The following is a 25,338-nucleotide window of genomic DNA, read 5'->3' as shown; positions in this document are numbered from 1 at the left end:
TCCATGGTTTCTTCAGAACTTGGAATTTATTGGTGTTTCTGTCAGGCTTAATACAGTGTATTATTCTAACTTAAAATTCTTGCAATAGACATAAAACCAATCATAAAAATTAAAATTTATAAGTCAGACAACCAAAATAAAAAACTCTTCTCAGCAAAAGATACTGTTAAGCCACATAGTGGCAGAAAATATTCCCAAAACACACATATGACAAAGAACTCACATCTAAAATATATAGAGAACTTTAGATCAATAAATATTTTTAAAATCAAATTTACACCTGAATAGAAACTTCACAAAAAGATATGTAAGTAGCTAATAAGCACGTGAAATAGTGCCTAACGTGATGAGTCATTTGGGAAAAGCAAATTAAAACTACTTAGAGAAACTACTTTGTACACACTCAAATGGTTAAAAGGAAAAACACTGACAGCAAATGTTGGCCAACTCATGTACTGCTGGTCAGAGTATAATACGGTACAATCAATCAGAGACCAGCAACAACCCAACTCATGTACTGCTGGTCAGAGTATAATACGGTACAATCAATCAGAGACCAGCAACGACCCAACTCATGTACTGCTGGTCAGAGTACAATACGGTACAATCAATCAGAGACCAGCAATGACCCAACAAGTGCACTGCTACGTATTCATTTAGCCAAGAGAAATGAACATACAGGTCCACAAAGACTAGTTCCTGAATGTGGGCACCAGCTTCCTTCATAATAGTCAAATAATGGCAATACACATCCGCAGAAGAGTGACTATAAAAACCCGGTATAGTCATACTACTGTCCCAATAAGGTACAGACTACTGATATCTGCAACATCGATGAATCTCAAAAGCATTATGCTGAATGAGGGAAGCTTTACACCAAAGACTACATACTATATTATTTTACTTATATTAAGTTTTAGAGTTGGCAAAACTAACATATGATAGAAATCAAATCAGTGGATGCTTTGATTAAAAATGGCTCAAGAGAACTGTATAGAATCACAGAAATGTTTTGTCCTTAACAGCAGTGTGGATTACATGAGTGTCTATATGTCAAAACTGATCAAACTGTAAATTTAAGATCTAAACATTCCATTTATGCAAATTATACCTTAATTTTAAAAGAATGTGTTGAAACACAAGAATATACCCATGGAATCTGATATGTTTGAGAACTTAAAGAAACACTGCATAGTAAATGCTGTCACTTAAGGTAATGAATTGGCAGTAAAACATCTATAAACTCAAAGTTATAACATACAGCACTATGTATGTTTAGTAATTTTAAGATGATCATTAAAGAGAAAAGTAAATAAATAATCAGAAAACTTGACAGGCCCTATCCTTCAAAATAACTGTCATTCAGTATTAAAATAAGCAAAAGCTGTTATAAATATGCACAAATCAACACGAACACCACAAATATGGGGGACTGGTACAAGTATCCACAAATTAATTTGTATCAGCAAGAAAAAACAATGCTTACATCATCAGATCCCGTCTCAGAAGGCCTTGCCTTTTTGGGTGCAATGACTGGGGAAAGTGATCCTTCAAAGTCAAACTGGAAGATAACCCCAAAAGAGAAGAGAAAAATCATGTAAATTTATCACTTACAACAGATCAACTTAAAGGACTCAGTAATCAGTTCTACCAATTATGGAAACTGAGGAATGACATCAAATTTCTTTCTCTCATCTGGAAAAACATGATACAAACACCTTTCTTCTAGGGTCATTGTGAAGATTAAATGAAATCATCTATATAAAGCATCTAGTCTGGTGCCTGGGCTCATAGGTTCTGCAACAGTAGCTTCCTTTCCTCCTCACTTCTCTCATGACATTGATCTTCACTCCATTGGTAGAACAAGGACCATTAGTCATATCCAAAACACACCCAGTCTCAGAGAATCAACCCAATGTTAGCCAAATGTCAGAGCTAAGCAAACATACATTTAGACATATATTTGGAGTCTGTCTATAGTGACAGCCCAACAATTCTCTGGCAGAAATGGGTGCTCTCCAAAATCTGAGTTCTCCTCTTTCTTCTGGACCCACAGCCAGGCTGCTGTATCCCAGGCCTCACAGTGAGATGTGGCCCTGTGACAGTGACTATCAATGAGAGTGGACGTCATCAATGCCAGACTAGTTCATGAAAACCTCCCATGCGTGCTCCCCTACGCTCTATCCCTCGCATCTGACTGGGTGGTGTCAACTCTAAGGTGATCTTTGAAGCCTCAGGTTGAAGAGGACAGATGCTCCATTAGCCTGGGTCCCTAATTAAACCATGTGGCCTGTTTACCTGCTAAGCACCGTTAAAGGAACAAGATACACATTTCTGTTGTGTATGCCACTATATCTTTCAACGGCTTTCTGTTATAATAGCCTATCCTAATACAGTTACATAAAAGCAGTTTTCTAAAAGTTCAGCCTAATCCAATTTTCTCTGGCATAACCTTAGCCCCTTCTGCTACTTTGCACAGTCACTGAACTATTAGTTCTTCAATCATAACCGTATAAAAGGAAAATGGTCTATTTTCCTATGCTATAGAAACCTACATATTTATCAATCTCATTCATCTGAAAGTTGATTTATATATAAAAACTAAACGTAAACAGCAATATTTAAAACTGAATATTTAAATATAAAACTGAATAAAGTTAATTTTAGAACTGATCAAAAGAACAGGTTTTCTTATGAAGTATTCAAAGAAAACAGCCCAAGAAAAAGACAAAACACTGTATGATCTCATTCACTGTGGAATCTGAAGTGTGACACAAATGAACCTACCTACAAAACAGAAGCGACTCACAGACACAGAGAGCAGGCTTACCGCTGCCCAGGGACGAGAGGAGGGAGGGGTGGACTGGGAGTCTGGGGTTGGTGGATGCAAACTATCACATTTACAATATCGAAAGGACGAGGTCCTACTGTACAGCACAGGGAACTATATTCAATGTTCTGTGATAAACCATAATGGCAAAGATTTTTTTTTAAAGAATGTATTAAAAAACACACAAAAAAACTGAGCCCAACTTATATACAATATTATCAAAAAACAAAAATGACAAGAGTAAAATCAAAGCAACAAATGAAATGATTTTACCTGAAACTTTAACCAAATACAGCATGCATACACATACACAGTCTAAGTCCCACAATCAGAAAGAACACCCCTGTTATGGTTGTCAAATTCATTAAGACCTGGAGTTATGGGAAAGAATAGTGGAAACTGATACAGATACCTTTCTGTCACACATATGGATGTTTCATTTTCATTATTTTAATATGTCACTGCTTAGCCAACCCTGTTATATAATCCTGTGGATCACTGACCTTGATCTATCATAATCCGACTACAAAATATTCATTTATCTGCTTTCTCCTGGGACAGTCGATTCAATGGGAGGAACTATCTGTCTTGCCTAATGCTTATCTGAAAAGCCTGGCTTCATGCTTCGCCCACAGCAGGGACTCAATATCTGATGAAAATATGAGCATCCCAAAGGACAGAACAGTTAACCTCAGATGCAGCCACTCACAGAACCTGTGAACCAAAAAGAAACATCATCTGGCCCAGAGCCGTCATTTAACATCAGTAAATTCAGGAAGGCCCAAAGAAATTCCAGAGTCACATAGCTGGTCATTGGCAAAAATTCTGTACTCTTTACTCTCCACCCTATTACTTTACTGAAAACAAAGAGGATATATCTGGACAAAACAAAATAAAAACTATTTGCCACTGAGGACCACTTCATCCTGAGCTTTCACTGTAAGGACAACCAAGACAAGGTTTAACTATGCAGTCATCCAAATAAATGTCAAAGCAACTCAGTCTCAGGGCTCATTTCCTTGTTCCTTCTCTTAGGGCTACCACGCAACAAATCAGTCAGAGTCAGATTCTTCTTTACAAAAGAAATAAGCAGCTGTGTACTCGGTCCTCTCTACAACAGGAAACATGAGGGGCTACTGGCCCTCTGCGAGAGAATGAGGCACAGTGATGTGGATTCATCAAGTCCTGCAGGACAGCAACACGCAGAAACTACAAGAAGCTGAAGCAGATTTATTCATATGTAGAAACCTTCAGTTTCTGTAAGGCTCAACTTTTTCATATTTAGTAAAGAATGGAAAAATCTGGACTGAAGTAGCATTCACGCAATTGTTTGGAATAAGAAAACTGTCTATTTTCCCAGTAAAACTTTTCCCAAGGAAACTGCAGAAGGCAGTTCTTTCATATGATATAACATATATAAACTCTTAAAAACAATACTTCATTTAGTTGGACAAGGGCTTTCATTCAGCACATGTTCACTAGGCATCCGTCCTTGCCCGGCACTGCTATTTACCTTCCTAATGGGAGCAGAGACACACAAAATAAGTAAAATATACAGCATAGCATATTTAACGAGTGCTAAGAGAAAAATAAAACAGGTAACGAGTATAATAAGTGGGAGACAAGGGATAAGTACAACTCTACACAGAAGAGACACAGCAGGCTGCGCTGAGGTGACACCTGGCCAAGGCCTCAGCTCGTCTTGCCTGATGAAGGCATTTTCTCCAGCGTGCATGTGTGCTCAGTCGGGTCTGACTCTGAGACCCCATGGGCTGCAGCCCACCAGGCTCCTCTGTCCATGGGATTTCCCAGACAAGAATACTAGAGTGGGTTGCCATTTCCTTCACCAGGGGATTTTTCCGATCCAGAGATCAAAGCTGCATTTCCTGCATTGGCAAGAAGATTCTTTACCACTGAGCCATCTGGCAAGCCTACATTTTCTCCAGAGGGAAGAGCAAGTGTGAAGACCCTGAGGTAGGAACATGCTTGGACACGTTTGTCCTTGTTCAGGACAAACAATGGAAACCAGCGTGCTGGAGACAACGTGAGCGAGGCAGGGATGAATCAGAGGTTAAAAAAAAAAAAAATTGGAAAACCCATCCCCATTTACCTATATAGAAATAATAAAAATTCTGAGTTGGCAAAGGTTCAGCACACCAAGAATAATCTGGGTGGTGAAGCAGGCACTTTTAAATGACATTGGTGAGAATGCTGATTGGACAGACAGTCCTTTTTGAACATTATTTGACCCAGTAATTCCTCTTTTAAGGTTCAATTCTTGAGAACTGACTAGAGATCTAAAGATTTGTGTATAGAAAAATGTTACTCAAATTACTCATAAGAAAAAAAACTGATTCAGCAATGTTCAATTATTAGCTATTGGGGCTTCCCTGGTAGCTCAGATAGTAAAGAATCTGCCTGTAATACGGGAGACCTCGGTTCTATCCCTGGGTTGAGAAGATCCCCTGGAGAAGGGAATGGCAACCCTCTACTCCAGTATTCTGGCCTGGAGAATCCCATGGACAGAGAAGCCTGGTGGGCTACAGCCCACGGGGTCACAAAGAGCTGGACACAAGCAAGCAACTAATACTTTTACTTTTTCACAATTTTGACAAAGCCATATTGTAGCCTATTATGAGAACAATAATCGGGGGAGGGAGGTTGAAGACTTTTTAATATGGGAAATTTTCATTGATATGATGTTTATGAGAAGCAACAATGAAAATGTTTACAGTGGTTATCTCTTAGTATTATTTTCTTTTTAAGCTCTCCATTTTCCAAATTTTCCTCAGTAAGCACGTATACTTTTATAATGAAGAAAAACAATGACTTTTTTTTTTAATGGATTTGCTGGTATGAAACCCAAATGTATTGACAGGTACAGCTGAGTTACCTAGGGAAAGGTAAGTGTGATGTAGAGTGATTTCTTCAGAGTGAACCAGGCAAGGCTGTCCTGGGAAAGACCTCCAGAAGCAAAACGAAAACACCAAGACTGAAGTCCCTACCCTGCTGATTTGTAAATAACCTATGAAGGACCTGTAAGAAAGTTTCTCGGGAGGGAGATGAGGAGCTTAGTTTGTATCATTGACAGACTAGATATTTAGGCTAAAGTACTTTAAATCCCCTTCAAAATTAAACCTTCCTCACAGACCAAGCAATAATGTGGAAAAACAGAGCCTGGGCCTCGAGAAAAGAACATTAAGCCATGAGTCAGAAGATACACCGTAGGCCCAGTTTAGAGATTTCTCTAGTCTGTGATCTCCTTCTGACTCAGTTTCTTCATCAGTAAAATCAAGACTACTCCTACTAATCTAAGCATAATTTACACCCATGTTACAACGATGAAATGAGAAATAACAGTCAAAGTGGTTTACGTTATAAAAACAGAATGATTCTAATTACAAAACATTATCATTAAAGTACTATTTGACTTACAATGCATAGATACGATAAGCCTTAGCATTATTCCATTTTGATGAATAAGGTATGCCTATTAGTACACTGGCGTGTTACATACTCTGAATGTTGTGTTACCAATTATGCAAACATTACACTGATAACCGTGTATCTCAGGAGGAAAAATGATCATATGTACTCACATTTCTTGTCCATGCTAAGCGGTCTGTGTTATAACCCATCATGTTCATGAGACACGTCACAAATAAGTTCCATTCTGAGTGATCACTGGGCCCTCCTGGGGCACTGTGGACACTGTACCACTTGACGAGCATCTGAACCGCTATTTCTTTCGGCAGAATGAACTTAATCGCTTGCAAACAAGTTTGTACTATTGAAAGCAAAGATTAGTTTTAGTATGCTTTCTAGGCATGCATTTCTTTTCCCCTTTTACTACGGTTTTTAAATCACTGCTATATAAAGGTCAAGCGCTATGAAAAGGGAACTGCCATTAAAGAGCTGGTGGGACACAAACCTGACCTAGCCAGTCATCTGAGTCTGAATTTAACAGGGCTTGTGAGAGGTCTCAGAGCAGTGTTTTCGTCATCAATTTAGGGTCAGAAATAGAATAACCACATAGCCCAGGTTACCTAAGACAGAACTGACTGACATCTGTGGCCCCAACAGCTTCCCATTTTTGCTCTCAAAAATGTCCTAGTTTGGGCAATGAATTAAAGATCATTCTAACAAAACCACACAATTTCTACATTAATAAATTCATATAAAATATTGTTTCAATACTTCAGTAAATCTAGAATAATCAATACATACATCCTCAAATAAAAACACTCACCGAGCTTTAAAATATGCTGTAAATGATTAAACATTCTGGTTAACCAAAGCTTTATAACTGTTCATTATTTCTGACAGCCCTGTTTCTATGGTGTTTTACATGCTCTCTGTCTTAAACAGATCAGTCAATACCATGTAGTCTACACCTTTCTTAATGGCTCGATACCATTAGTACGACAATCAGTTACAGCACTGCGCTGTCACACAGCGACTCCCTCAAGGGGCAAGGGCTATGGCTATGAGGAGGCCTAGGTCTGCTTTTAGCAGGAAATGGCCCCGACCTGCAATGTTTTTGTATACCCACATAATCTCTTTAGAGGATTTTTTCCTTCCCTTCCCAAATTCACTGTTACCAGGGCCCATCCTTAGCAGTATATGCTTTTTCTCATCAATTTGCTATGTGTGTGCACACACAACCAAGGCTGGAATCAAATGAAACCAATGTCAGAAAAGCAAATAACCAAGTTTGTCATGGTTGAATCCAAAATCAGTGTAAACCAGATACCGACTGAGGTGCTGAGGAAGGTTTTATCAAGTACAAAACCTTCTGTGCACGAACTATGTGACTTCTATTTGCTCCTGCAAGAGTTAAGATTTCACTTTGTTTTTATTTATTTTAACTAATCCATTAATTGTTTTTATATATTTTGGTTAGGCTTATACTTCTTGAGATCACTGGCTAAATACCTTTTAGAAAAGCAAGGCAGCTCCATACCAACTCAGAATATCATCTACCACACTGATGAAGAGTACTTCCTAAAATGAGAAAGGCACTCCAGCCCACTTGGCAAATTCCAGAGATCACAAAATCTGCCAACATTCTGCACTGGAAGTTGGATTTTGAAACTAACAGACATCCTGAATTTTCTTATATCACACAGGCATTGTTTTCTTAACTTACATTTGTTGGCAAATCTTTTTGATTACATGGTTTTCTTTATTCTACGTTCAGAAATATTCTCCACCTAGTACTTTCCAAATTGCATTTCAATAATTATTCAAGCAGACTCTGATTTTATCAAAATACTTCTGAGTATATTTTTGCTAAAATGTTAAGTTTTCCTCAAAGGCAATTATGTTAATTTCTCAATTATTCTTAACAATTGAGAGATTATTTTTGGATTAAAAAACATCAAATATGCCAAAATCTGTTTTGGTTGCTTGGGCTTGTTTCTCAGACTTTCTTGCAAGAGGCGTGTCCATATGCTGTAATCTCACTGCACAGCTTCCTCCCCCTGAGAAAGCTCACAGAAGTGGAACCAGCACGTGCTCCCGGGCCCCAGCCTTGGCGCACACACGGATGGGCCATACACAGTGCTCGGCGGCGCGTCACCGCTTCTCGGCGCAGGAAGAAGGCCCATCCCGCGGCTCCAAAACAGCAAAACGTTTAAAGCCTCAATTACTAATGTACATCAGCAATTACTCCAAATCAAACTAAGAACACATGAACGTGAGGTTTGATCCTCAACCATACCTAATTCAGAGGTGGCAATTTCAGGAATAGTGATCCTCACCATGGAGCCATTACTCAGTTCCTAGGGAGAAGATGGAAACAAATAAGGGCAAGTGAATAGAATCTGTTCATTCTAAATCTCTGGATGTCTAAAAAATAGCTGATGCTTAGCAAGACTGTTTGCCTGTCAAAGAAAAATGCAATAAAATAAATGAAAAATAAGTAGTATTTTCAAACAGAACTGAATACTTTGAAATTTCAGACACAACAAATGTGCTTATTTGTAAAACATTAACAAAAACTCTTATCTTTAAACAAAGTGGCTAATTTTCATATAGACACTAAGAGTCACCATCACCAAAAGTCTCACTTTTAACAACAAAAAAATTGTCTATATTAAAATTGAACTGAATGAACAAGCTTTGTTTCCAATACACTTTTTAATAATATAAAAACTTTAGAAAAAAGTGGGATGAAACTACTTTAAAGAAAAATAGGGCAAAAATATGATGTATTACAAGTGCTTTTAAAAAACCACATGGAATATTTGTCTGCACTTTTCAGACAAAACTCTGCATTCTGACAAACTTTACATGACAGCCATAATTCTTGGAAAGCTATTCTACCTTTTAAAAATAAATGTGCACACTTACTAGCGTTACCCTGTTACGGACAGGGTCTCTTATAGAATGAATGTAAGTCCCAAGCTGTTGGAAAGTACAATCCTCAGTATAGAGAGAATCATGAAGCTTTGAAGAATCCCTCAGTTCTGGAACTGGGGACACCAGAACCTGTACAGGGTCATAAATACAACACGTGAAGCATTTTTGAGAAATTAGGATGAAGAAATTACATGTCTTTTTTGCATATGGTTTAACAATTATACACAATGATTTTACACCATTCTGTTATAAGTATGACTAAGTAGCCTTTCCCAAGGTCCCCACCAAGAGCAGCTATAAAAAGTCAATAAAAACAGGACATCTAATCAATGGCACTGGAGAGTTGTGGAGATAACCTGGACTTGAGGGGCCAAGATCAAAAGAGAAAGGAATCAAAAGTAAGTGGCCCCACAGTTTAATACCACTTGGGATCTAATACCACTTGGTCTATCTTTAATCCCAAGATAAACCCATCTAAAACACAAATCCTAACATTCTTAACTGCAAGCTCTAAAACCTACAATGTCCTACTGACTGCATTCAGAATGAAAAACCTTTTTATCCTTTATTCTTTAAGAGCATGTCAGGTGGAGTGTAAATACTAGCTCTACCACTTATGAGCTGTATGTTTTCAGCTAAGTAACCTCCTTGTATCTCCATGTACACATTTGTAAAACAAGGATTAATATTTTCCTAATAAAGCTGTTTTAAGGGACTAAATGAGTTAATACACATATAATGCTTGGAACAGTATCTAGTACATAGATAATACTAGAATATCCCACCCCTTGCCCTGCCTTACCCAACAGACCACATGGATTTTTAAAAGTATTCATTCATTCCACAGACTTGTTGAGTCTTAACTTGTATGCCAAGAGGTGGAGGTACAATTATATGTTAGCAATGTTCTGCACTGACCTGCCTCCATGCCCACGCCCACGGGATTCCTCTTTACCCGAATGCCCCCTTCCACCTGCAAATATTCTATTTGTCCTCCAGGTCCAAACCAAGTCAGACACACCTCTCAGAGTTCCCTGTGCTACAAAGTAGGTTCTCATTAGTTACCTTTTAAAAATACGGGACGTTTCACGAATTTGTGTGTTATCCTTGAGCAGGGCCCATGCTAATCTTCTCTATATCATTTCAATTTTAGTATATTGCTGCCAAAGCGAGCATTAAATTATGATTTCTTAAAACAGACAGTACATCTGATTCACACAAGTAAATTGTGAGATCCCTAGATGAAAAAGAATGCATCCCTCTCCTCACTGCAGCATCCTCAAAAAGCACCTCACACATCACAAGGGAAATCACTGCACATTTACCGAGTCATTTGTGTTTGAAAATATTCATATTCTACAAGCATTAGCTAAACTTCCAATTTTACAGTTTTTAAAACAGAAAAAAAGTTAACCATGGAAAAAGCTAGTATTTGACCCAACTTTTCTAAAACACTATCAATTTTTGACAACACCTACTCCCCTTCTCACCTCATCCAGGGATCCAAGCAGCTTACTCAGAGGGTTAGCAGTAGTAACGCCGTCAAGCGGGGTGCTGGGCCGAGGCATCGTGTTGGACATGGTCAGGGAGGGAGCTGGCAGCCCCGGAATAAAAACCTTCCCCACCTGAAAGAAATGTAAAAATATGGGGAAAAAATATTAGCTTTCATGTATCATGTTCTTGAATGAAACATTAAGGCATGTAAGCATGTATTTCTTTTGCTATTTCAAAGTTTATGCTCACCACACACAACTAAAAACAGGGAGAATTAAAATTTTAATCACGTATCAAATTCCACCATCCAACTACATACAAACATCTTGACATAATTCTCTTAGTCTGATTCCTTCTTTTCATTACTAAGAACTTTTTGAAGGCAGGAAACAGGGGATATGTTAATACAGTTAAGACATTAAACAAAATGCAAGTATACCACACACTTTTCCACCTTATTGGACGTAAAGGCAGCAGGCACATTAAGCTTTCAGAGATTATAAACATCAGTCTTATTACTAAGTTGCCTGCCAGAGAGAAAAAAGTGTCATTTATGTCTTGGGGCCAAAAGATATTAAGCTGAAGTGACACTCAAGAAATTAAACCCAACCTAGTCCAAACTGTGCTCTCCAGCTTGCAATCCATCACAAACTCTCAGACACTTCTTCCTCAGGAAACCAGACATAAACTTCTCACTGACCTTCAAAGAGTGAGTCAGCAATCATGCTAATCACTCTTTCTTTTAACCACCCGTACGATTCTCAGAAAAACAACACAGAAGTTCACGTCCACACAGTCTGAAAACTTTTTTTTTAATTTATTTTTAACTGGTGGCTAACTGCTTTACACTGTTGTGTTTGTTTCTGTCATACACTGTGAATCAGCCATAAATATACAAATGTTCCCCCCTCTTGAACTCTCTCCCAACCCCCTGAAAACTCTTGATAAGACTAAAAGGATATTCAGAACTAAAGTTGAATTTTAACAATATACATATTTATGTATATGTACATAAATATACTATCTGAATACACTACCTGAAAACTGATAAAATTACATAAGTTGTCCAATAAAATCCTTAGGAATAAAAAATAAAAATGACAGTCAGAACTAGCATGTGGAGGTTTTTAAAAAAAAAAACAACATCAGCAACCACCCCTCCAGATCATAAAAATATGGAATAAGCGCATTCTATGCTATTACTCCCACTAACTACCACCACCACAACAGGATCTGCATGAATGTGTGATACAACTAGCTAAGGGCTGTAGAAGGTGAGGAACGCTGACAGGCTGGGGGCCTGAGAACCAGGAATGAAGTATGAACCCCCTACCTTTCTGTTTTCATTTCTCTACCTCTCTACTTGAGCTGCCCTGGTGGCTCAGATGGTAAAGCGTCTGCCTGCAATGTGGGAAACCTGGGTTCGATCCCTGGGTTGGGTAGATTTCCTGGAGAAGGAAACGGCAACCCACTCCAGTACTCTTGCCTAGAGAATCCCACGGACGGAGGAGCCCGATCCCTGGGTTGGGAAGATCTCCTGGAGAAGGAAACGGCAACCTACTCCAGTACTCTTGCCTGGAGAATCCCACGGATGGAGGAGCCTGGTAGGCTACAGTCCACGGGGTTGCAAAGAGTCGGACACGACTGAGAGACAAAACCAGGCCTTGCACTCTTGAGGGGCCTGCAACCCAGAAATGCTCTCAGGCACAGAACAAAAGAGATCCCACGAATACCCTGCTCTTTTTGCCAAAACTTGGTCAGGAAGAGTGGCCAAGCAGGGAACAACCACATTCGCCACATCTGCCCCACTTCAGTCAAATACACAAAACTAGCCACAGCCCTGGTGCTGGCCCCATCCAGACATGTGGATGGAGATGAGGGGCAGGGATCCACCATCCCACCTACGGGGACGAGGCAGCACTCTGCCCCGGCACAAAGCCGGGAGGCCAGGCCTATCCTCTCTGAGCCTCTGCTCTGCAGTAACCAGGCAGAGTGGCCTCCCCGCCAATGGCTCTGCAGCTGCAGAGACTGCAGACCCTGCTCTCACGCCAGGCATATGCCCCTCACACCTCCCCACACTGCAGCAATGGTCAAGGGGGAGGAGCCTGGCTCTCATCCTTACTCTGTAGGAATAAGCTGGCCTACCTCTTCCCACCCTTCCTCCACAGACTTCGGGTGGAGCACTCCATTCCAGCCCCACCCTGCAATAACTAGGCAGTAGGGAGTGAGGAGAGGGATGGGGAGGAAGGAAATAGAGAAAAGGACTTTCTAAATAAGTGCATGAAATCCTGGGCGGGCCTCTCAGTGACCCCTGTGTGACTGACAAAGACACAGTGAAATATCTGAGAACTAAACACCATTTAGTTCTCAAACTGGCCTCGAGGTAGGGTGGAAGTTCAAGCACACCACAATTTCATCATGGGAGCAGACCCCCAAAAAAAGACCCAATCAGGAAAGGAGTAGCTTAACAAGCTAGAGAACTTTTAGACAATAATCAATCTACCCCAGACAAACACTGAGGAAAAATACTACCGCCTGTGAACAAAGGCCAGGTGGGAGGCTGGACCTCCATTCTCACCTGGCTCTAATGAGGCACTGATTTGGGGGAAAAAAATAGTACTTTGGATTAGCAATAATGTAATGAAGACTGGGGCTTCCCAGGTGGGAAGCTAGTGGTAAAGAACCCACCTGCCAATGCAAGAGACGTAAGAGACGCAGGTTTGATCCCTGGGTCGGGAAGATCCCTGGAGAAGGAAATGGCAACTCACTCCAGTGTTCTTGTCTGGAGAATCCCATGTACAGAGGGGCCTGGCAAGCTGTGCTCCATAGGATCGCAAAGAGTCGGACATGACTGAAGCACTAACACTAAAGAAGCTTTGAGAATTCACACACTGCTGGAGGCAAGGAGTACAACCTTGCAACCTTGATACAACCTACACTTTGGAAAACAATATGGCATCCCCGGGCTAAGTTGAATATGCATATATTCTAAAGACTAGGAGATACATGTTTTTTAAAAACCCTTTTAAGCATTGTTTATCAGAAGAAACAGCGGACACAACAAAACAATCCTCATGGCTGGTAAAGTTCTGGTGTACTTATGCAACGGAAAACTGTGTAAGAGTTAGTCAACAACAGCTTTGTGTCTACAAAATATATCTAAAAATATTCAATAATATGATATTGAGCAAAATAGTCAAGTCAGAGAAGAGTATACGGTATGTTTCATTTATATGAAAATTCATACACAAAGAAACAACTTATTCTTTAGTGATATAATTGCAAAAAGTAGGAACAAAAAACCCGGGACTGATTTATGGCAAGAAAAGACACTGTCTACCTCTGGGGGATGAGGATGACAGGGGAGAGAACACCAGGAGACTAAAACTATGGGCAACATCCTACTTCCTAACCTGGGTAGAGGGCATATGAATGTTCACTTCATTATTCTTCAAATTGTGTGTATTTAAGTGTCATACTTTACACGTGTAAAATTTACATCGTTCTGTATATAAATTTCACAACTGTTTAAAAAGAGACAGCCAACATACTATATAATATACATTTAACGTAATGCAACTTTACTAAAGCTCTGAAAGTTAACAAACCTGACCATACATTAATTTTAAAACTACAATCTTTATAAAACTTCAGTTAACCTTTTCTCCTTTTATTAAAAAATAATTTATCTACATTCATTGATGCTACCGCAACTACACTGTGTTCATAATGCCAATCCATCTAATGACCATGAGACCTAGACCTCCAAGTTGCTGTTGCTTAATCGCTAAGTCATGTCCAACTCCTCTGCAACCCCATGGACTAAAGCCCACCAGGATCCTCTGTTCATGGGATTTCCCAGGCAAGAATATTGGAATGGGTTGCCATTTCCTTCTCTGGGGATCTTCCCGACCTGGGGATCAAACTTGCATCTCCTGCATTAGCAGGCTGGTTCTTCATCACCACCAGGAAGTACTCCAAATAAGGTTCAACCTAAACCCAAGGGTTCATTTTCAACTCTTATAGAAATCTGCCAAATTCCAGTCATGAGGTAACAAATTTTGAATACCAACTAACACTAAAAAATAACAATTAAAGAAGCAGTCCTACGACAGCCTGGGGTGCTATGTGTTACTTACCCGCACCACCCCTGTATACAGCACCAGGTTTCCACTGCTTTCCAGGACCAGCATAGTGTCTATCTTCTTGAAAAAAAAAAAAAAGCAAAAAAATTTTTTTTCCAATTGTGCAAATTATAAAGTATAAAGAGTTTCAACTTCTCAAGAAATATGCTTGCATTTACCTCCACTGGCGCTGCATCCTTTGCCTGGATGTTGGTGACAGAGCCGAAGATGAGCTGCGTTTTATCATTACTCTCTTGAAACTTTACACATCTAAACATTCAAATTAAAAAACAAATATACTATTGATACATGCAACAAACCTGTACTTATACTTAATTCAAGGGTATTAGGCTGACTGTTAAACGCCCATTTCAGAAGGTTACTTACTGTTGGGTTCCATATTATAACATCTTCAATGACAAATGACAAAATTACAGAGACAGAGCAGATTAGTGGCTGCCAGGGACTGCGGCCAGTGGGAGGTGGGTGTGATGGGCATGCTTAGCCACTCAGTCGTGTCCAACTCTTTTGCAACCCCATGGACTGTAGCCCGCCAGGCTCCTCTGTCCACGTGATTTTCCAGGCAAGAACACTGGAGTGAGTTATGATTTCCTCCTTCAGGGGATCTTTCCGACCCAGGGATCGAGCCTCTGTCTCCTGCATCTCCTGTGGCAAACGGGTTTCTTACCAGTGAGCCACCTGGGAAGTCCAGGGTGTGGAGTATGTGACTCTAAAGGGTAGCTAGCATGAGGGAGATCTGCGAGGTGATAAAGAAGTTCAGAATTTCGACTGTGGTGTCTACACACAGCGACACGTGAGAAAACGTCACTGAACCACACGCACACGCACACGAGCACATGTAAAGCTGACGGCTTGAACAAGGTCTGTGCCCTGTACTGCTGTCAGTTTCCTTGCTTGGGTAACGCACTGTGGTTGTGTAAGATGTTACCTCTGGGGACAAGTACTACATTACAACTTCCTATGACCTGTAATAATTTCAAAATTAAAGGGTCACTACATTGGCAAATATATGAATACATATTTCACCTAAGAAGATAAACAAATGGCTAATAAGTGCATGAGAAGATGCTCAACATCTTAAGTCATCAGGGAAATGCAAATTAAAACCACTTCAAACACACCAGAATGGCTACGATCAAAGAAAATAACAATATCAAATGTTGTCAAGGATGAAAAATTGGAACACTCAAAAATTGCTGGGCGGAATGTAAAATGGTGCAGTTTAGTTGGAAAACAAATTTGGCAATTTAAAAGCTGCCAATGAGTCCTCTTTCCAGCATCTTTCCGTGCTGCCAGAACGGTGCACATGAGTGTCCTGGCTGAAGCTCTCAAGAGTATCAACAATGCCGAAAAGAGAGGCAAACGCCAGGTCCTTATTAGGCCATGCTCCAGAGTCATTGTCAGGTTTCTAACTGTGATGATGAAGCATGGCTATATTGGCGAATTTGAAATCACTGATGATCACAGGGCTGGGAAAACTGCTGTGAACCTCACAGGCAGGCTAAGTAAGTGTGGAATGATCAGCCCCAGATTTGATGTGCAACTCAAAGATCTAGAAAATGGCCGAATAACTTGCTCCCATCCCATCAGTTTGGTTTCGTTGTACTGACAACCTCAACTGGAATCATGGACCATGAGGAAGTAACGAAAACACACAGGAGGGAAAATCCTTGGATTCCTTCTCTAGGGATGTAATACATACAAATAAAATGCCTCAGAGGACAAAAAAAAAAAAAAGCTGAAAATGAATGTATCATTTGACCCACTCCTAGCTATCTACCTATGTACATGAATCACATATGTCCACACAAAGATTCTGGCTCCAGTGATCACAGTGCCGTAACTCACAACAGTCAAGAGTAGAAACAAACCAAATGTCCATCAACCAATGAACAAAATGTGGTACTACACAGTAATAGGAATAAAATGTTTATACATGCTACAACACGGGGGGTCCTAAAAAACATGCCAAGAGAAAGAAGGTTGCAGACACAAAAAACTATCTATTGTATGATTCTATTTATATAAAATATCCAGCAAAGGCAAATTTGCAGGGGCAGAAAGCCTATATTCTGGTGGTCTGAGGTCGGGAATGGGAACACAGACTGACGAAAGTCAAGCACAAAAGATCTTTCAAAAGTGATAGAGGAAGTTTTAAAACTGGATTGTGGTGATGTTGCACAATTGTAAATTTACTAAAAGTCATTTAATTATACACTTAAAACATGTTAACTTCATGGTATATAAATTATTTCAATAAAGTTATTATGTAAAAAAAAAAAAAAAAGAGAGAGACAGAAAAAAGAAAAGAAAGAACAGCCCTAGAGATAGAAGCACAGGTTCAACTCCTGGGTCAGGAAGATTCCCTGGAGAAGGAAACTGCAACCCACTTCAGTATTAACTGGAGAATTCCATGGACAGAGTATCCTGACGGGCAACAGTCCACAGAGTCATAAAGAGTCAGACACAACTGAGCGACTAAGCCCTAAACACAAATGTATTTACACTGATTAAATGAGAAACATAAACACACTTACCGTAACTGGAGCTCGGACTCTACTAAATAGCACAAGAACTTCTGCCCACATAGGTCAGATGTAATAAAGACTTTGGAGGCCTGTGAATTTTTCTTCCTGTAATAGATATATTAATAAAGAAAATGGTGGCACTGGCTTAAAAATCTACCTCAGATATTAATAAAAAGTCTTTGAAAATACAAGAAATACTAATTGGGCCAAGCAATAACTTTGAAGACACAAAAGCACTTCTAAGAACTGAACTTCATCATCTCTGAGATTCCTCTCAGCTCTGATTCTGAGTCCACTACATAGCTTTTTGGGGGAAAATTACAATAAACGTAATCATTACCTTTTTAATTCTACACTATGCTAGTTGCCTACAGCCAAAGTAATGCAAACTTGAATTCCTATCTCTTACAAGGTCTAAGGGGTCAGACTTTTTATAACATGACTTCTCCAATCTATCCTTACTCTCTAAGATTAGGTTCCACTTTACCTCTCTTTTTTTTAAACCATACCCCAAACTTCTCTATTCTCTGCAAAAGTTTCTTTGCAGAGCAGTGCAGAGGACTGGAACTGTAAAATAAGCATCTGCAATATATCCAACTTAGCAATAAGGTATTTAAGGAGAAATGACTTTTTTTTTCTTTTAGTGACAGTATTTTCTTTCCATTTACTTATTTTTTTAAATTTGGGGCCATACAATGCAGCACATAGGATCTCAGTTCCCTGATCAGGGATTGAACCTGTGACCCCAACCCCCACCCCACATTGGCAGCATGCAGTTAACCACTGGATCACCAGGGAAGTCCCAAAACAAATGATTTTTAAATACAGGGAATTTTTGTTATATACAAGGAACAAAAATGGAACCTACTTCAAGCCTGTACTCACATCTTCACTTTCCTCCAAGTGTCACTGACCTGCTGGCCTAAGAGCACGGGTGTGGCCTCCATCTCACGGGAGCCCCAGTGCGGCCTATTTGATAATCATCACCTTCTTTCTCCCCAGGGCCAGTCTCTGCTCCTGAGGGCCTGTCTGGTTCCTTGTTCCATCAATCACTTCCTCTTCCCCGTATTTTCAATGCTCTCCTGCTCTGGGTGTGTAATCTTTGCAGCCTACTCTCTCACTTTAAAATGAGTCTTTAAATACACAGATGTACTAAAACATCAGATTATATGAAGGACTTACTGGTCGCTTAGCTGACTGTAAAAATGGTAGTGTGGTTCGGTAAAAAAAGCGTCCTTACTTTCTAGAGAAACACACTGAGGAATTTAGGGGCAAAGAGGAAGATGAATTTTCTCTAACCTAGTTTAGGAAAAATGAAACCCTCCCTGGACCCTGAGGTGCCTCCAGCTAGTTTTGGACCCTCATTCCCACTCAAAGGACTCTGTGGACAGTCTGTGTATCCATGCTCACCCCTCCAGTCCCCACTGACTTTCTCCACCGCATCCCACTACACCCTACCCCACGCAAGGTGCTCTGGACAAAGTCACCGGGGAACTCACTGCCAGCAGGTACCGCCTCTGAGCCCACCCTCACTGCCACACTTCACCGGCATCTGACGACACTGACACCTTCATCTCAAGCCTCCTTTCTCATGTTCCATGATTGTCCTGCTGCTTCCCCTCCCCCAGACCTCCCTTGCTCTGTCTGTCTGCAGCAACCTTATCTCTTTTCACCAACCTCCTCCCCAAACGTTAAGTTCCCAGGACTTCAGTCCCTAGCCCTTTTTGATTCTACACAGCCTGGTTTTAACTATTCAGAGGTCACAGACTGGGAATCTAATGAATGTTAAATCCTCTCCTAAAGAAAAGGCCTAGACACCACCCGTACCTTTGATTACTATCTTTGATCCCAGAGGGTTACCAGAACCCCTGTTCATCCACAGGCCCTCCAGAACCCCAGGAACTCAACCTCTACACACTCTATAAACTCCAATCCACCTGCCTTGCCTCAGTCCCCACTGTTAAGTGACTGCTCCGCCCCCTGTCCTTATGACTCACACATAAAGCACCTCCTTACAACTTTCATGAGACAGAACAGCCCCAACGGCTTTCTCTCTCTACCTCCTCTTTCGCAGCCCTTTCCCCTTCTCCTACATAAACAAATTGACAGTATTTTTAATCCCTGGAACATACCACACATTCACACTTCCTAACTTTTCTCCTGATCCCCTCTAACGACTGTGCCTTCTCCACTTACCCACCCAGAAAATACCCAGCTGTCTTTTCAAAGTCCTGTCTGCAGATGTGCAGTGCCACCCCCCCCCAGATGTCTCTTTTTGAGGACAGGGACAGTGACCTGCTTGCTGATAAACCACAGCCACTAACACACACACTGGCACTGACTGAATGAAGGATTAAAGAGAACACAAAAGGAGGAAGGTCGTGTAGAATGGAGGTCTGAGTGGTGTTTCACAGAACAGCTGATACTCAACTAACAAAGACAAAACTTCAGAAAAATGCTATAAAACCCTAAGTTGCCTAAACTACACAAATTAACTGTTTTTCCCTAAAACAGCAAACACTTCAAATGGGAGAGATTACTACTACAAAGTTAAGGAAGAAACAGCAAATGACAAAAGAATATTTTTATGATCATCTTAATATCACTAATATTCTCTACTGAAACTTAGGTAGCCTTTAATATATATTTCTATGCATTTTTGTAAGTATTTGTAACTGCTTATAGCAAGAAGCTTTACACAGAATATCAAGTGTTTTCTAAAACTTTTAGCATCATTTTTCTCTCAATATAAAAATATATCCTCCAAACCTCAGGCGAGTAATCGTTTCTGTCCATAAGTGGTCGATACAAAGCTCAGGAACAATGGGCTCTGTTTCTGGTGCAAGAAAGGAGCCATTAGAATTACTACTTGGAGAATGAGAAAAACTGTGTCTCTTTGGAGACTGATTATGGCTTGAAAGGTTGAACCTTTGCACCCCTGAAAAAGAGTACACTCCTAAGGCAGGGGAATGAGCACGACTGCAAAACAAACAGAAAAGAGGGCACCATAATTAATAACACAGGCTGACACGACACACTTTCCAATAAAGCTTTCCAAACTCTATGTATTCATGCAAATATTCAAGGCAGAAACCCAGTCAGAAATACAATTAAAAAAAAAAAAAAACAGCTACTTAAATGGTTTAACATGCTTTATTATATTCTAAAGATTTAGAACTCCTGCTGGAATAATTCTTTTTTTAACTGAAAATCAGTTCATCTTCTGCCTCAGAAAAGGAATCGCTTATTCAAAAAAGTCTAAACTATGTTCTTAGGTACTCAGACATATACATATGAACAAAACCCAGATTATATAGATACTAATAAAAACAAAAGCTAAAGCAAACTAAGACAAAAGAAAATAGTACCAAAATATCTCAGGAATTAATATTCACCGAACTGCTGCCAAGCAGTGGTAACAATTTGGCACTCTTAACAACAAGAATTGGCAGCTTCTACACATGACTCGCTGGCAAGGCAACACAGTAGGCCTGGAATCTTGGTAAAAATAGCTCAATGGGCATACTGCTTTTTTTTCTAAAAGGTACTCAGAAGCTGTCAAGAGAAATTTTAAATCCTTCCAATCACAACAGAAAGTTTAAAAAGAAGGTATCTTTTTCTTGAGACATCTTGTTTAAAACCAGGAAACTCGTCCACACTGAAGTCCCACCTGAGAGCTGCCATGTTGGAAATGGAAGGTGAACGGGAGTGCAGGCTGGGCGAGGAGGTGGAGCGGCTCTGGCTGTGGATGGAGGAGTAGTTCTGGAAGGGGGAAGCCACGGGGGAGTCGCCCTTGGAGAGGCTTCTGAGGTGTGCTGTGAGCGAGCTGCTAGTAGCCACGTTCTGGGGGGTGCCCCCCTGTTCAGAGAACTTTAAAACAACATTCCCTTCCTTAAGTCAAAATGAAGGGGGATGGGGAGGTAATCATTAGATTAGAAGGGCAATTTCCTTTCAGGGTAGTTGCCAGTTATTAAAGATATAACATTTTTTTCCCTAAGATACTCAATTTATTTCACGAGTCTTCTAAAAGCATACAAACAAATATCATACATTAGCACACATATACGGAGTCTAGAAAGATGGTGTGCTGCCAGTGAGTCTATTTGCAGGGCAGCAGTGGAGAGGCAGGCATGGAACAGACTGAGGACACAGTGCGGGAAGCAGAGGGGGGACGAGTGGAAAGAGTAGCATGGAAGCATACACGCTACCACACGTAAAACAGAGAACCCGTGGGAGTTTGCTGTGTGACTCAGGGAGCTCAAACTGGGGCTCTCTGACAACCTAGCGGGGGTAGGCTGGGGTGGAAGGAGGGAGGCAGGTTCAAGGGGGAGGGGACATATGTATACCTATGGCTGATTCATATTGATGTATGGCAGAAACCAAGAGAATACTGTAAAGCAATTATCCACCAATTAAAAATAAACAAATTTTAAAAATAATTTTTAATGAGTAGCAAAAAAAAAAAAAATGCAAGTTTTCAGTATTAACTATCTTTTTCTGTTAAGAAGTGACTTGCCTTCACCCTTACCTCTGTTTTGACTCTCCGGAGAGCCCACACAGAGTGCAGACCTTGAACAGTGTCATAGGTCATGACAATGGAGGGATCGGTGTGGAGAAAGACAATTTTCATTGCATGATCTACAACATACTGTACCCGTGATGAACCAAAAAGACCTTAAAGATAAAACAGAAATGATCAAGTATAGGACAATGGGCTTCACAAGACTTGTTTATGAAGTGACTCTTGCAATTCCTAAAGACACAGAGAAATGAAGGTAATAAAGGCATGAAATCCATTAATATATTAATATGACATAATTAACTCTCCATTTTTAATACATTTACTTTGGGCATCAATTTCTTCAAATATATTAAAGATGAGAATGTTATGAGCTTTTATATCACACACATGTACTTAAATGTTAATGAATTTAAGCCATTAAACTCATCAACCACAGGTAAAAGGTCCATGATTCCTTTAATAACTGACTTATTCATAAATTTTAATCAACTATTCTGCCAAATTTGACTTCCTTAGTGGTTCTTTTCCTCTGTATGAAATCTGTCCTCGATGGTAACCATTCAAACAGTGCTGAACAATACACTGCTGTTATTGTTTTACTGGGAAGACACGCAAAAATAAGTTTTTTCCTAGTGAGTTCAGCTTTTCTATCTATAGTACCACAAACAAGTTCCTATTTCCTTATTTGACAGTTTCCAAAATGTTTTCCTCTCAACATATTTAAAAAATTTAAAAGAATTGGGTTATAAAATTAAGAAGTACATTATAAAGAAAGAAAAATCACTCATAATTCCACTCAAAATAATTATTACTAAAATTTTTAGGAGCATTCCTCCTAGTTTTGTTTTCCTGTACAGACATATTTTTTGTTTTTACAAAATTAGAATCATATTCCATTTAGTTTTGTACCTTACTTAACATGAATAAGCAATTCCTGAGATTATCAAATATTATTCAAAAATTTGAGCAATAATGGCTGCATACCATTCGACCATATGCTCTGACACGTGTGCTTAGGTTGTTTGTAGTTGTTAACAGTATAATATAGAATTATCAACAAACTTTTCTGTATAAGGCCAAAGAGTAAATAGTTTAGGCTTTGCAGACCACAAAGTGAATCAGTAGCGTAATTTATTTTGTTTTTTCCTACAACCTTTTAAAAAGGTTGAAACCACTCTTAGCTCATAAGGCTTAGGAAAATAAGCTGGATTTATCTGCAGTTTGCCAAGCCCTGATAGAGAAGATAAAAATCTCAGTGGTATTTCAGAATATGTACTAGGGACTATGTCCTTAAAACTGGTTAAAAAACATAATTTTTTTTTAGCCTTCAAGTATCATTATTCATAATAACCTATGTTTGCTCACATTTAAAATTTTAAAATAAGCATCTAGAAATACGTCTAGAAAATATTAAAAAAATTGAGTCCCAGAAAATTATATTATGAGCAGGGTAAGTGAAATATTAAAATTTACACCATAAAGGTCTAAGGCTCTCCATTTCTTTTTTCCAGAAAAAAGAAACAATTTTAGTTTATCTAAGTCCTGTTGATTTATTATTAATTACTGAGAAACAGAGTACAGAGTCATCTACAGCTAAGTTAGAAAATCTAAAAAAAAAAAAAAAAGAAAATCTATCACTATTCCTGGCTCTATTTTTACTAAAAGAAGAGTTGTTTAAAGTCAATACCAGGATATTCAATGAAGTAATTAATATGAATTATTTTCATAATTATTTTTTAATGCTTAAATTATTTTACCTTTATAAGACAAATCAAATTTTCATAACCTCCTTTATTTCCTCCCCACTCCCAAACTAAAATAAGAGTCTGCGTAAAAGAATTTATAAAAATACACTTACTTCCAGATTTGCAAACTAGTGGTGTAATTTCATCCAGTGGATGCAGCATGCTGAACAGAGTGGGTAAAGGTTCTCTAGCAAGGACAAATAAACAATCAATCACCAACTCCATTTGTGCACAAATTTTGAACATTCTCTGCAAATAAATGTCTTCTGCAGACTAGCAACTAGAAATCTACAGTCTCGAAGAGCAACCCTCTAAACTCTGACATACCGTTTTTCACAGCATCTTCGATTTTCTTTCTAGAAATATCTCTTATGCAGAGTAAGTCTACACACACACACACACACACACACACACACACACACAGCACAGAATCAGTGTAGCCCAGGGAGGACCCGCAAGCAGCCGTCACCACCTTACAGACCAACCGAGAGAGGGGTGTAAGGCAGTCATTTTTAAAAAACACTTTTCTTAGTGGCACTGTGTCTGACAGCTAGGAAAGAAATTTAGTCCCCTAGACCTATTTACAAAGGCATGTACTTTAAAAAGGAAGAAGAATAAATGCTTCAAGTAAATTAAATGGCTGCTTTTTAAGGAGTGACTGAAAAAAAAGGAAAAGAACAGACCTTCTATCTGAACACAGAAAGAGATCACAATCTGTAAGCAACCTTCTCCAAACTTAGTATCTACTCCTTGCAACACACTGACAGGTAACTGGATGTTCCTGCCCTTCGGAGAGCTGAGAGCTGATTAGGGAGACAAACTAAACACATTACCACTTACTACACACCTAAGACTAGGAAGCTCTATGTCAAAGATTGTACACATTAGCTCATTAAAACTGCATAAAACCTAGCAAGTAAAGAGAGTATTCTTCCTTTAACAGGTAAGGAAACTAATGCCAAAGCTAATGATTTGCCCAAAGTAACATAATGGAAAAAAATGGCAGAGCTAAGAACTGAGTCTTACTATCTTTAAGCCAAGAGTTCGCTCAGTTTTACTACCTGGGGGACAAAAGCTGAGATAATTAAGTGCCAAGAGAGAAGTACCAATAGAACTCACAAGTGTACAATGATGAGGTGAGAGAAAAGGCATCTATCTGCACTGACAGCATGGTAATTTTCATCATCCCAAACTTTTGGGCAAGCACTTTTACCTAAGAACCAACAGAAAAAGCCCAAGGAATCATATTCTGACCTGCATACCTGGGTGGGCCTGGAGGAACCTCACATGAAGAGCTGCTTCGTTCGAACAGCAATCCATACTTGGTGGGCCAAACATTTGCAACCTATTTGGTAAAAGGGTAAGGAAAAACAGAAGTAAAAGAAATGACTCTTTATAACATGTTTTTATGAAACAATATAGAACATTAGATTTTTCTTCCAATATAATAAGAGCTTTGCAGACTAACAATCTATAATTCTAACAAGGAAATCTAAGAGAAAATCAAATATACGGAAGAGAAGTTTTATCTAATATTCCCACCAGTGCTAATATCAGTACCAAACTGACAATGTGATTAAAGGGTAATGACTGCATTAGGGCATGAAAAAAGATGATGAGAAACAGGAAAAACACTAATATTGCTCAAATGGTTGAGTATAACCAAAGTGATTTCTTACAAATGTACTTAAAATGAAAAAAAAAAAAAAAA

The 25,338-nt window shown here is 39.4% G+C and overlaps 1 protein-coding gene and 1 non-coding gene across 6 annotated transcripts in view; both read right to left on the bottom strand.

Annotated features, from left to right (window-relative positions):
* The window catches only part of ANAPC1 (anaphase promoting complex subunit 1), a 99,299-nt gene that overhangs the window by 65,939 nt on the left and 8,022 nt on the right, over positions 1-25,338 (bottom strand). For 3 of the 5 annotated variants that reach the window (XM_027554519.1, XM_027554522.1, XM_027554518.1), the window contains exons 6-18: positions 24,890-24,972; positions 23,741-23,814; positions 21,889-22,034; positions 21,031-21,251; positions 20,130-20,339; positions 17,370-17,465; positions 14,991-15,081; positions 14,827-14,892; positions 10,684-10,818; positions 9,185-9,322; positions 8,553-8,613; positions 6,430-6,617; positions 1,487-1,561 (exon numbers count right to left, since the gene is read on the bottom strand). In XM_027554519.1, coding sequence (XP_027410320.1) covers positions 1,487-1,561; positions 6,430-6,617; positions 8,553-8,613; positions 9,185-9,322; positions 10,684-10,818; positions 14,827-14,892; positions 14,991-15,081; positions 17,370-17,465; positions 20,130-20,339; positions 21,031-21,251; positions 21,889-22,034; positions 23,741-23,814; positions 24,890-24,972 — 1,584 coding nt within the window. The remainder of the gene's footprint in view (positions 1-1,486; positions 1,562-6,429; positions 6,618-8,552; positions 8,614-9,184; positions 9,323-10,683; positions 10,819-14,826; positions 14,893-14,990; positions 15,082-17,369; positions 17,466-20,129; positions 20,340-21,030; positions 21,252-21,888; positions 22,035-23,740; positions 23,815-24,889; positions 24,973-25,338) is intronic. The other 2 variants (XM_027554520.1, XM_027554521.1) reach the window with 2 other exon arrangements.
* Positions 10,264-10,368, bottom strand: LOC113902008. Its single transcript, XR_003513655.1, has one exon. It is a non-coding gene; the product is annotated as a U6 spliceosomal RNA (small nuclear RNA).

This window comes from Bos indicus x Bos taurus, chromosome 11, assembly GCF_003369695.1.
Source record: "Bos indicus x Bos taurus breed Angus x Brahman F1 hybrid chromosome 11, Bos_hybrid_MaternalHap_v2.0, whole genome shotgun sequence".
In the NCBI taxonomy this organism is placed as follows: Eukaryota; Metazoa; Chordata; class Mammalia; order Artiodactyla; family Bovidae; genus Bos; species Bos indicus x Bos taurus.
The sequence above is the reverse complement of the archived record's forward strand: the minus strand, read 5'-3'. Positions and strand labels throughout refer to the sequence as shown.